Consider the following 13,876-nt stretch of genomic DNA (forward strand, 5'->3'; position numbering starts at 1 on the left):
GATCTCATCCTACAGACTAGCCCAGGAATGCTTTTATTGCAATCAATCATCACCACCACAATTCCAGGGCAAACGTGTCCTCTCAAGGATCATTTCCAGTGGAGCATCCCAAGCAAGGAAGCACTTTCCCTTGGTAATCACCCTGAGCCCTCAGGACCCTGTGCAAGGTGCAGGGTCAAGTATTTGTCTTTCCTTGGGCTGCCATAGAGGAGATTTTTGTATCAGAGCTGTGCATGGGATACATTAGAGCCAGTCCAGGCTGGTAAATCTCTTACTAATTTTACGAAGGGACTTCCAAAAAGCTGAGGATGCCATGGCTCTGGAGTCTGACAAGTTTATTTGCAAGTGCAGCCTTACATTGGGCAAACATTGCCTACTGAGACACGGAAAACCCAATCCCTTGGGTCTGACCTGTTTACTGAGAGTCTGCAAAACCACCAGCATCTCACCCCCAAAACCTGAGCCACTCTTTTCCAGGCATTTTATTCCACTGACACTCAAAGGAGAAATGGATTAAGCTGAGGATAAAAGTGAAGAAAGAAAACAACAATGGGCTTCGTTGTCAGAGGGAAGGAGCGGCCGGACTGAGCTGAATTCCCAAAGCGGCCATCACTGACAGACTCACTTCCAGCAAGGAAAAAAGGGAGGCCTGCAAGTGCCGGACAAAAGAAATCCCAGCAGACAAAGGAAAAACAAATTAAAAGCACCATTATAAAATACAGATGCTATAAGGAAAATAAACTTCACAAGATTTAGGGGGTTTTGACAAAGCTGGACATCTGTGGAAAAGCCATCAGGAGCAGCTCTCCCAGGTATGGCCGGACAGGCTCGGGGTCCCACAGCATCGCTTCCCTCCTCAACCCCTGGGCAGAGACACCCTCAGCTCTCCACAAACCTCAAATGTTACATCTCTTAAGTTACTCTGCAGGCCTGAATATGAGATCAAAACGTTTGATCAAATCACACTTTTTAAGGTTTTCAGTCTGTATTTTTGGATAAGAAAGGAAAGCTACATCAAGGGGAAAACATTCAAGGCTTGCAAGCTTCTAACACTGTTCAAAAAGCAATCAAACAACTGAAAGCAATTAATACAGTTACACATCCTCTTCTGATCAACTAAGAGCCTTGATGAATTCAGGCCAGATTTCAAATTGGTCAGTGTTTGAGCAGAGCACTTGAGGGCACTGCTGTCAGAGATCATCTCTGAGGAGAGAGGAGAAGAAACACCCTGATTTTTGGCACTACTAATGACACAATTAGACATCCAAATGCAGCTTGGCAGGGACATTCCCCAGCCCCGAGGATTGCACTCAGCAGCAACACAGTGTGGCAAAAAGGCTTTATAGGACCCTAATAGAATGATGTGGAGGAAGCCCCTGTTACTCTGCTCTTCAGTCCATGCACAGCACCACATTAATGCAACCAAATCACTTCTTATCTGATTTCAAATGAGTTTGAATCTATTTGTACCACAGATCCCATTTATGCATGGAAATGAACTCCTAAATCACAGCCAAGCTTAAAACCAAAACTATACCCTCATACCTAAGGGATGCAAACACCAACTTATCAACAAGCTGAAAGTAAACTCTTTTAGCTGTTAAATTTCAGCATGTGTATGACATGTCTCCAAGTGCTGAAGGATTTTCTTTGGTGGAAACTGTCAGTGAGCAAAGCAAAGAGGACTTGGCCCAGACAATTTTTTTCCTGGTAGGAAAGTAATGATCAGAAGGATTTTAGCTTCTCTGTACACTTTATTTGAAAAACTAAAGTGGTATCAAGCACCTCTCAGCCTTATAATAAAATGCTTCTATGTTGATTTTTTCCATTTTTCTTCCATTACTCCAATACAAAAAGCTTAGTAATGCAGTGTCATTAAAATTCAAACCCTACTTGATTAGCTTTTATATCTTCCAGTATTTAACAGACTCCATTTCAAAGGGTACCACAAAGTCTACTGACATTAACACTACATATAAACATCTATAATTTGGTAAATAAAAATGCAGTAACTCCAGGCTATGCAATCATGTGGAGGCCAAGTTACAGGAAAATTAACCATGTTTGGCCATTATTTCTGTTTAGTGTAACACTGAGGATTCCTCAGCTAAACATTCCCTAATTGTATAATGCAAGGGAAATAAAATCTTCTCTAACTGGTAGGCAAAAAATGGCAGGAAAACCAGAAGTGTCATGGATGTGGTGGTTTATTTTGCTTTGCTTTTTATTCAATACAAAAAGTTTCCCGGATGAGAATGGAAAGCTTCCCAGCTTCAGTTCCAAGACTTTCACCCTCGTTTCTGACCTTTCCTCAGACATGTTCCAGTATAATCTGTAATCTACTACAGTCGGAAGAGGAAACAGCAGCGCCCTGGTGAGAAACGCTGCCTTGTGACCCGAGCAGAGAAGGCAGCGGAAGCAATGCTGGCTCACGGAGCCCTTGGAAGAGCCTGACACACAAACTCAGCAACGGCCCGGGAAACACACCCAGCACCACGAGCCCTAATTACTGCCAAAGTGGGCTTTTCCTTTCATGTTTTGTTTTATTCAGTTCAACATGTGTTATCTTTCTTTGTAGAATGCTAGACATTTTCCTAGAAAAAGTCAGGAAACGAATTATTTTAGTTAACGATCGCCTCTCAATTAAAGTTACATTGCCATTTCCTTGAATTGTGTCCTATCAAATTTAAACTCATTTCACACCCTAACCCTCAATATTTCCAGTACAATTAGACCCATTAAAGGAGGAATATTATGTCTTAGCTCCTGGACACATATCAAGTAGCAACTCAGAGCTAAACCTATCACTAACTTGCTTCCATTGGAATGGATGGGAGAAAATAAGGCAGCCGGTTGTTTTTGTAACATTTAAATCCGTTTGATATGGAACCTTTGGAAACACAGCTGCACTAAATCTCACGGTCACCCTAAGAGAGCAGAGCTTGCTCTCTGCTTGCATCCAGGCAAGGCATGTGATGGTGACAGCCCCAAAGCCAGAGTGCTCAGCAGAGACACGCAAGCGCCAGCCCAAGTGTCTCGGTCACTGCTGGGACAGAGTCCCCTGCCCTCTCACCCCAGCTCCTTGAACTTCAGCAACATCCACTCAAAATCTGAACATGGCCTCATAACAGTCCCTTCCTCCCTCAGGAGTTTTTCTACTATCTTCAGTTTCAGGAACTTCGTCCCTCAGTTATGAAGTGTCCCACTCACTGATACCCAATAATCTCCTCCTTTGCTCAGTAGAGAAAGAACTCCCAAGACCCCTTTGCTGCCTCTACCTGGACAAAGATGGATTTCCTTAGAGAACAACTCCTCCACCATCACACACACAAGTCTGGCATAATAATCATCTTTCAGGACTTATTTAACTAAAAATACTGTTTGTGCAAGGCTCAAGTCCATGTATGGGCAAAACTCGAAATAAACCCAACCAAACTGGTTTGCCAGCTGTTGGCTTCAGGCTTTGTGCGGGCAGCGGCGGCAGCGCTTCAGCTGGGCTGTTCCAGATGGTGTCACCAGCCAGAACAGCCAATCCAGCCACCCTTTGTTGGGTCCTCTCCAGCAAAGGCCAGGGCCAAGTCCATCCTCTTTGATACAGATCTTGCACCTTCAGCTCTCCACAGATGGGAAGAGTGCAGGATTAGTTTCTTACAACTACTACAGGTATAGCAGCACAGTATGCTGCAAACAAGCCCAAAGGAGCACTGCCATCCTCCCCAGCATGTGGCTGTAAGGCAGCTCTGGGCCAGAGGCTGTGGCTACCACAGCTCTGGACTGGAGTTTGCAAACTCTTGAGAGGACAGGACTGTCTGAGCTCAGACTAACAGTGCACTAATGAGGTTATCGTGCAGGCAGCCTGCGGGCGCTGGGGAGAGGCTCTGTTGCTCCGACTTCTTGCACATGGGAATTTTGCTAACACTGTCTGCTGGTGAATGATGAAGCGCTTGAGAAAACAAGAATGCACTATTGCTGCCCCTCGTTGTGTCCATCCATCATAATTCACATCAGCACAGATTTCAATTCAAAGCCTTCTTTCAGAACAACTCCGAGATGCTTCAGCATCGTAAACTTTGGAAAGTTTTGGTGTCTCAGACTTCTCTTCCAAATGATACTGAATAAAATTATCTTTATAAGCTTAATGTTTTTTGTACTGAGACAGCATAGTCAGAAAAACTCATCTGCTGGTCAAAGAAACTGCAGAATGAACTGGGCTGGGAATTTCTGAAGGACATCTCTGTGTGCAAATGTGTTCAGTGGAGATAGGGAAAGTTTAATGGCAGTCCCTTACCCAAAGGGCTGAGCTAACTACCATTTATTTTGATGATAAACTACATGTTAATACATCTGTGATTTTTTTATCCTCACCTTTCCATCTCTGCCTTATTTTCCCTCCAGTTGCAACCATAAGAACAAATATTTTTGCATCTGAATTCAATCCTGGTTGAATGCATGAGATTTATCCCAAGTTATGTGGAAAAAAAAAGAAGTGCCTTGAGAACGACTGCATTTGAGAACTTGATAATAATATCCATGGGTAATTATAATAAATGGCTTGTCTGAAACACCCATAGGATAGGAACTGAAGCAATCTGTCCCTCTTGCACCCACCACACACCCTTGGCTGCTCTGCTCTTTTACCCATGACCGTTGAGGATGTTTTCTGGCTCCGTGACAGCATCGTGACTCAGGTCATGAGAAGTGTCAAAGATGCATTTCCTTGAGATGGGAAAAAGCAACTGATTTTAACAGCCCACAAGGGCTAAGCAAAAAAGAATAAGCTCAATCAGCATATTTAAGGGTAAAGATAAACCTTTTAAAAGATAGAAGTATATTTTATTTCTAATCTTAATGCTTACGTTTCTTTCCATAAAGTGTTTACATTTTTCAGGCTACCAAAGATGCACAGTTGATTCAATGCCTTACTAAAGAATAATAAACTGGAAAAAAAAAAAGGGCAGCAAGGGCAACACCCATTTACTGCATAATCCATCACCAATCATATAGACAGAGAGTCTGATTCAGGCTGCAGACACCAGGGAGCAACCCTGGATTCCCAGAATACCCACTGCTGGGGCAAGTAGAAGGTGTTTGGGCTTGAACTCAGCATGTCCATCAGATAAAATGATTGTTCCCACCAGCTCTTGCCCCCTTCCTTTCCCTTGCTGGTTACTTACACGGAGCTTCACATGCTTTCACATTCCCTCATGCCAAACCTCCCTTGTCATGCAACACCCTCCATACTTAAACCTCCTCCTTCAGCTGATACAGTCTCTTGAAAAACTCTAGATTCTACTTTCTCACCTTCTGATCCAACATATTACAGGCTTGTATCAGGTGAGCAAAGCTACTTTCTGTCATTTCACTGATGGCAGCTCCCTTGAACCACTTACATTCCTTGACCCTCCAACAAATGTCTGGACTGCAGTGTCTCCCCTGTGCTAGTCCACTCTTCTCCTGACCTAATTCCAGCCTTTCCCCTTTGTACTTTGGCCATGAACCATGCAGAGAATCTTTTCTGCGTCACTCCTTCAGTGACCAACTCTTTTCAGCTGCACTGTTACTCCAAATCTCAATCCTAGTGATGGCTTTTATGCTGATCACACTCATTTCAGCTGTACACAAGTGTACCTAACCCTCTGAACTGAGACACTGAGAAAATGTAAAGTCAAGCATCTTCCTTCTCATAGATCATTAATATCATTATTTATCAATTTCCAATTGGCAACTGCAAAACCCGATCAAAGCACTGAACCAGCTACAGGATGTCTTTATTACTTGCAGTGTACAAAAAGGAAACGCACTAGCCTGTCTTTTATGTACCTGGTTAGCTGGGGAGATTTGCAGATGGAAAACCATGGGTTTACTGTAAACTAAGAGAGAGTAATCAAAGGAACAACTGAAATAACCATAGAATTACAAACTGTCATTCAGTAAGTCGTTTTCAGATAAACACGTAAAATTCCAGTTACCACTTTGTGGACTCCCTCAGTACCTGACTCTGACACATCAGCACTTGACCCTCTCAAAATTTCCTTCCATTTGATGTTACCAAGACTGAAATCATCCATCTTGACAGGAAAACTTCAGTGGGACGCTCACATCTGTGGTAATCCCATTCCTCTCTGCCTTCCCCTTTCCCTTCACCTCATGATCCATCTCTGCCATCACGGTCTCCTGTGCACTGCCGATTATTTCCCCTCTGTCTGTCTACCCACAGCCTCTCTGAAACAGTTTGCTCTGACCACTGCTACAGCATTTGCCGTGCTAAATCACTCAGTCATAGATTTTTACACTCCCTATCTCCAGAGCTGCAATTCCCTTCTGATGTCCATCTCCTTCAATTTTCAATCTATCCGGAATATTTGAAACTTCTCTTTCAAATAACAACACAAACATGCCCCAGTCTTCGATCTATGCTGTTTACAAAAACCTGCTTCAGAAACACTTGATGTACAGACACAAACTTCCCTTGTGACAGAATTTATCAGTCTACTTCCCTACTTACCTGAAGGGAATGGATCTTTTCCTTCCACTTCAGAAACTATCCAAAATACACCACCCACTTCTTTCACTCCACTGATTCTCTACCAATTATCAAAAAAAAAAAAAAAAGCAGGGGGGAGAGGCAGCTAAAATCCAGCAAACACAGCTTCCTAAAATCCAGCAAGCTGCTGGCCAATTCCCAAACTGGTGATTCCAGCTCTTCCCACCTCTTCTCCCAGCCCTACACGTGCGACCTTCCATCACCACCACCGGCACTGCTTAAGAAAGAAAGAATCATCACAGAATCACAGAATGGTGTCTAAAAGTCACTAGCAGAAAATTTCCACCAGGTAAATTAATTTTGTTTTTTTTCTCAACTGCCTTAAAACCGTGAAGAGAAACTTCAGGCGAAGGTGCGAAGAGAATTGCTCGATGCTTCAGGCAGCACAGAGAATGTGGAGGGTTTCTATTTGCAAATAAATAAATATTTACGATGCCTCTGCAAGCAGCTCAGTGCCTGTATTAGTGAAAAAGAGAGGGGTTTATCCTCATCGCCACCATTTGTCCGCGTTACGGCGGCTGCACGCCAGCTCCCCCCTCAGGGCCGGCCCCGCCTGAGGCGCCATGGCCGGGGAGAGGGCGCCCCCTGCAGGCCCTGGGCGTGAGGCGGGAGCGCTGAGGGAGCCGGCGCGGGCGGCGCGTCCGGGCCGAAATCTGCGCTGAGAAACGGAGCTGCAAAAGGAATTGTTTGAAATTATTTGAAATGACGTTTCAATTAAAAAAGAGCCGAGTGTGATGCTGTGGAGAAACACGACAATGATACAAATAGGAATGTTAAAAGCATGATAAAACAACGCGGGCCGATGCTGCAGCTCGCTCTGCTGTTTCCGTGCAAACGGCTACAAAGAGAAAAATTAAACTTAATAGAGAGTTTTCCAAGAACCGTTGTCAGCTCGTGTTCACAGCGTTTCGTGAAGGAACTGCCCTCCAGTGCTTTAAGTTATTATACAGTTAATTTTCTTTGAAACTATTTTTGTCTGCCTCTCTCTAAATAGGTGGTTTCTTAAGTGAGTGTTACTTAAAGGAAACCAATCTGTTTTTCAGGAAGGGCTGATGATGTCAGTCCTTTCAACTCTGCTTTCCCATAAGAATTCTTCTAGTAAAAGGAGTTTCACTCTGGGAAATAGAGAAAAGTAACGTGAAAATATGTAAAGCATCTCAGGCTGCATGTTTATCAAACTTCCAGTTTTACACTGGGATTTTAATCATATTGTAATTGTGACAAATGAAGGAAAAGCAAGAGAAAGCCTTTAGATTTTTAAACTTAGAAAAGATTTTGCAATGAAAAACGTGCCATACTAAAATATTTATAAAGAGATAAATACAAGCCTGAATACACTGTATCGAGAACAACATGGTTTTTTAATAATTCTAAATTTATATACTCCCTCTCAGCGTCAGTATTAAATCTGAAACAGAACCACGGCGAACTATGAACAGTTTTTTGGCAAATAAATAAATACTTCAATCCCCAATGAAATGCAAGGCAAATTCAGAGAGTATCATATTATTATGGAATATTTTTAGTAGGTGTGGATGTGTAGCTGTAGATCCAATGTTAACTTACTGGATTATTATTTGTTCTGGTGCTGGAAATTCCTGCAGCCAACAGCAGAGAAAACCGAGTGAGCAGAGCTACACAGACATTATTTCACTTACTGGTGCTGCAAGAATTAATAACATTCCATAAATTTTAATTTGCAGGATTAAAATAATTGGAGTTATGTGTAGTTTTCAACTGTCCAAGTAACGCATTGCATTTTTACAGCTACATGCTCCTTGCTATTCGTACGTGTCCTGAAGAGAACGCGGAGAAGTTTGCAACACCAAGGACATTGCTCTGCTTTAACAACTCATCCCTTAATCCTCACAGCCTACCTGTGAGACAGGTAAGGACCCTAAACCCAATTTTATACAAGTAAAATGGTCCCATAAGGCCATACTTTACCCCAATGTTCACCCCAACAACCAACCAATGTTGTAATAGTCTTAGAATAGTAAAAGCCCATAAAAGGCTCCCGACATAACTCAGATATTCCTGACAACACGCTCTGGCAATCCAAGGGAATGACAAAAATACAACCTCGCTGCATTAACAGACAGAACAGCCCAAACAAAATCTCTGTCGGCTATAAAAGGTGCAAAGGAAATATCTCTTTATCATCCTCTATTTAACAGTTTACTTCATTCTGCTGGAAAGAACAAAGCCAAACAATGATTCATTTGGAAATGAAATCATCCCCACCCCCAGCAAAGGCTGACATTGTGTGGGTAAACAGTCCTAGGGTGCTCCAACACAATGTAAATAGATTGCCTTGCTACTATATACACAAACAGTTGCAAACAGTTTCATTTTGAGACTTGGAGGAAAAAAACAAGTGAGAAAAATACGACAGAGCCAGAGCTCTGAAAATATTTACAAGAACAAAAGCTAATCACAAGTTACTATCAATAAGTTACAATTGCTAAGCAAAAGGGAAGATAAGACAGATATCAGCATAAAGATTAAAAGCAGTTTATTAATGTAGGGTTTACTGAAAATTGGAAAAGATGTAAGAGGAAAATCGTGATGACGTGACTCCACACAGAAAAATCCTCCAGTTTGCCACAATCTCCTCTGAATCAGTCACTTAATCAACACCTTGTCCCAGAGCAGTGGGGCTCTCCAGGACATGGTCTCTGGTTTTATTTCCATTATAATCATCTGCACTCAGAGGGGTGATTAAGGAACATACCAGTTATTCTTCTTGAAGAAAGCTGCAAAATTAAAGTCATTCCACTCGCGGGGAACACAGAGATTATTTCTGTTGTCACACAGCAGAGAGCTGACAGACAAAATCAGCTGAATAAAATTCACCAAGGGTTGCAGAGTGAGTTAGAAGTAAACCAAAGAATTAAACCCAGAACTGTTCTTTTCTGTTTCGAGTACTCGTTTACACTTCTGTCACCAGACTGCCAGGACTCCTCCAAACAACAATAATTTAACATTATAATATGGTAAGGAGCTGTTACAATCTGAGTAAACACATCTTAGCTCACAAATTAAAATAATCATCGGTCTCTGACTAATCCTGCTGCCACACACACACACACAATCCCTCTGCTGAAAGTTGCTCTGAACTTCAGGGGTCTTTTACAAGTTGATGATAAATGGCTTTTTATAAAAAGCTTAGAATAGGGTTCAATATCCTGCCTGCCTTCAGCCAGGGGAACTGAAAGATTACTGAAATGAAAAAGCAGCAATAAAATTACTGAAAATATTACAGTATTTTACCAAATGGACTCTTTCAAACACAACTGGTTTTTTTCCTTAATTTTTTTAAGGCATCTGTGCTAACTCCTCTACAAATCCCCACAAATTTCTCATGGAAAACGTTCATATGAAGTTTTGCAAGTTACCAATGCACAATCATAGCACGTGTCCAACTTCTGCACTGCGGAAGTGATGAGCACAATCTGTGTGAATTCCTCCAGGAATCAAAGCCACCTTCCTGCCTTAATTCTCAGCACCCATGTGCAGACTTCCAGTGGAGCTGTTTGTTTAAACAGATCTAATTTTCAAGCAGTGATGGCTGCAGAGATCTTGAAAGAAATCTGATTTATTATCTTTCAAGACAGACATCTGCAAACTGAAGCCCCAGAACTCTTGAACATTCCCCTAAAAGCTGCTGCCTTTCTCTGTGACTCGTCCATGCACGCCTGTCTCCTACCCCCACCACTGAGCATCCTAAAACTGCTGATTCTTCTTTTTAAAAAGTGTCAAATCTATTCAAAACTTCAAATATACCTCAGAGGATTGTAAAGGCAACAACTCACTGCAATTTCCCTTGACAGAAAATAGAAGTGGCTGGGTGATAGCCACAAATTGACAGTTCCTTCCTCTCCTCTCCATGATGTTCAGTTACAAGTAGTTGGATGTGCCATAGCAAACCTTTGGAGCACTCCCCAGCCTGTTTCAGGCTGAGCTGCTGTACAGAGATGAGAGGAAGTGAAATGGTGGATACACAACTGTCTCCAAAGAGGAAGAAAGTTCCGAGCACATTTTGGGTGCCTTCCAGTGGCTCCAGGCAGAAGAGGATGGCTCCAGAACAGCCACGCACAAACCTTTGTTCAGAGAAGTCCAAAGAAAGGCAAAAATAGAGAGGGTTGTTCTGAGACAAGTCTGGTTCCCTTAATAATCACCAAGTCATAAAACAGTTCCTTTGATTCAGAAATCCCACAAAGGTTCTCTCTATAGCAGAAAGCCCAGCACATAGTTGGGCTTTCACAAGAGCTCCTAATCCTACTCATAATTAGGGCAGAGGGACTGTTCCTGGCCATTTTTAATACTCTCAAACTGGAAAAGGGTGGCTACCCCAAACAAACTGCTATTCAAACTTCCACTTCCATGGAACTTGTGACTTACTCTCAACAGAAAGGAGGCATAAGGATGCAGCAAATCCTGAATGCAAGCAAAACAGCTTCTAGCACAGACCTCATGAAAGAGGAAGGCTGAAAGGAAAGATAAACTGGAAAAGCTGTGACATTGATAATTTTGGAACATTTTTTGAAGCTCTCCATTTCACATCCTTTGAGTTTCTCCAAGGCACATCCACCACAGGAACAGGATGGACAGATCCATTCTCACAGGTTTCTTTACCTTTACACATTATTTATCACATTGTTCCCACACACACACAAAAAGCAGACACAAATCTGTGCCATCAGCTCCCCACTGCCTTGTTCCCACATTTCTCCTCAAGCAGTATTATTGTAGATACCCAGATGTGCTTTCTGATCTTCAAGGCCAATGAGCAACGAGAATTTTAGGCAATAAAATTCTTTGAATACAGACCAGTTTACTGACTGTGTGCTACATGGAAGCAAAACTTGAAACCTAAAGACCCCCAACCTTTCAGTTTTGAGTAGAAATTACTAACACATCTGTGATAGGATTGTTTACTTAAAGCAAATTGCAAAACTAGAACTGATTTTTCTGAAGCGTTTCCACCTTGGCTCATTCCTGCGGTACCTGCTTGCATCACATATTTTTGCACAGTATCTACAGCATTTTATGAAATCCATATTATGCTCATGGCAGAAAGAAAGGAAGGAAGTGGATTTACCATGGAGAGGTGAGCCAGAGGGGCTGCTGGACAGGCCGGGCACGGGGCTGCAGCGCCCGCCCTGCTTCGACGTCAGCTCCTGCTCGATCTCCTCCAGCCCCGCGCTCTTCTGGAAGCGGCTCATGCGATTGACCACCCGTGGGGACATGTGAGTCCTGACACAGGGCTGGCCCCCGTAGGGATTGATGGGGAAAACGTGGGAAGTGCCTCGGAGTGTGCTGACCACCACCCAGCGGCAGTCGTGGCTGAAGGAGATGTCCTGTACCTGGAAAAAAAGGGTGACAGGGGAATGAAGCCACCAATGTGCACACCTCCAACACAGGGATTGTGTCTCAAACACAAATCTGAACTGGAAATGGGAAAAAACCCCCTCACATTTAGGCAATAACTTCCATTTTACTGCATTTATCAATGGACTTAGTATTCATTATATACACTGTAATTCACAGCTCCAAATTTTGTGTACTTTTCAAAATATTCTGAGATTATGACAACAAACTGTGCTGCAAAGTGCTGAAGAAAGCCACAAGATCTTGATGTAGTTTTCAAACAGAATTTTGTTCTAAAAAGAGCTGGGAAATTGTTTCAATTACATGTTTTGTATTTGCTTGTTTAATCTTCAGAGATTGCCCAAAAACGGGAAAAGGGAGGGATGAGAAGAAAAGAGAGAGATCTCACCACTGGGCCTGACTTTGACAAATACTGGCACAAGTCTTATTTTAGCTTCAAATGGTCAGTTTTGAAGCAAATATAAAAATACAGTTAAACATTTTCCACTAGGGTTACTCCTTGCATAGATCTCAGATACGAAGTCCAGAAGGATTTAATTCTCTTTCAAGTGTGCTTTACACAACGCTTTGATGGAAAGCAAATTCTTGTTCCTGAAGGAATGCTTTAAAAGAGAGATTAAAGTTTGTTTCCAAGCCTGTCCTGGCAGACAACTCAAGAAAACAAGTAGTCGAAGTTAAAATGATTTATCATAGAAAAAAAAAAATCCTGAAACAATTCTTCCAAAAATGTTTTTAAAGGTAAAAGCTGACTAAAAGGAACCATGGACACAAGTGGGATTTACCACGGCAAACAAACATATAGACGAAGGATTAGTTTTCATTATATTATTAAACAGCACAAGCTAAATAAAATTCTTTAAGATTTCACTGAAGCCAGTTTTACAATGCACTACGTACTCAAATTGGAGTAAACACTGATAAAATCTTGACAAATATTCCAGAAATGCACTCCAGCTATTCCAGACAAAAGGAGCAAATTATTCATCGAAGTGCAAGTTTCCAACTGAGCCTGAAGCCTCGGAGATAAAAAAAGGATTTAAGTCTGGTGACTTGTGACAAGATATTTGATTGACAGACTGTCACTACACAAAATGCTTCATCAACATTACCGAGATCAACTAAAACCAGCGCTGCACACCTGCTCCTTTCAGTCCTGGTGATATCCCCAAAGGAGGCAGCTCAGAGAGCTCCCAAACCTGACAGCTTTGGCACTTTCAGGATTCAGCTCTGAAACACCTACAGTGCAGCACTCAGAGCCCCAAGCTTGCTTACAAAGTGTTTCACCTTAACAGATTGCTCACAAGGGATTAGAGACCCCACAGGGATTAATAAGGGCTCCAAAAAAACCCCGAAGGCTGTGGAGTCAGGGAAAACGATGGCTCCAAGAGTATTTCAGTACTTGCTGTTAAAGTGGCAAATTCTCCTGGTCAAAACCAAACATATGAACTGCGTAGAAACTGCCACTCTCAGTTACAACAGAACTATGAGATGAGAGAGAAAAAATTCCATCTCACTGTAGCATGCAACAAAACTGTGTGTTTCTACTTTAGTACTCAGTTTCCAGTTGGCACCCCGAGGGTTATGTTCTTTCAAAAACTACACACAACAACCCTGGCAAATGACAACCCCAGCCAAGAAACTGGGAAACAATCACTACAGGATGTTTTTTTTCCTCGGTATAAACATTACACAGAAAAAAGTATTCCTGATCTACAGGAAGAAAGTGTGGAACTCCGTAATCCCAAATGCTCTCTTTAAAAAAGTGCTCAAACACTGGCTGCAGTCAGAGCGGGCATCGTGGCCATGGCTGCCTAAAACATGGCTGAAACCACAAAGGCAGAAGGGTTCTAATGCTCAGGAATAACATGGAAAAAGCGTTGACAGGAGAGTGTGCAATGAATTAAGATTTACAGGAACAGAGCTATGAAACCCTGCTCA

The 13,876-nt window shown here is 42.3% G+C and overlaps 1 protein-coding gene across 7 annotated transcripts in view; it reads right to left on the reverse strand.

The window, feature by feature from the left end:
• Positions 1-13,876, reverse strand: part of BCAS3 (BCAS3 microtubule associated cell migration factor) — a 293,628-nt gene that overhangs the window by 204,915 nt on the left and 74,837 nt on the right. For all 7 annotated transcript variants that reach the window (XM_030962763.1, XM_030962761.1, XM_030962765.1 and 4 more), the window contains exon 15: positions 11,649-11,913. In XM_030962763.1, coding sequence (XP_030818623.1) covers positions 11,649-11,913 — 265 coding nt within the window. The remainder of the gene's footprint in view (positions 1-11,648; positions 11,914-13,876) is intronic.

Source organism: Camarhynchus parvulus, chromosome 19 (genome assembly GCF_901933205.1).
Source record: "Camarhynchus parvulus chromosome 19, STF_HiC, whole genome shotgun sequence".
Taxonomy (NCBI): Eukaryota; Metazoa; Chordata; class Aves; order Passeriformes; family Thraupidae; genus Camarhynchus; species Camarhynchus parvulus.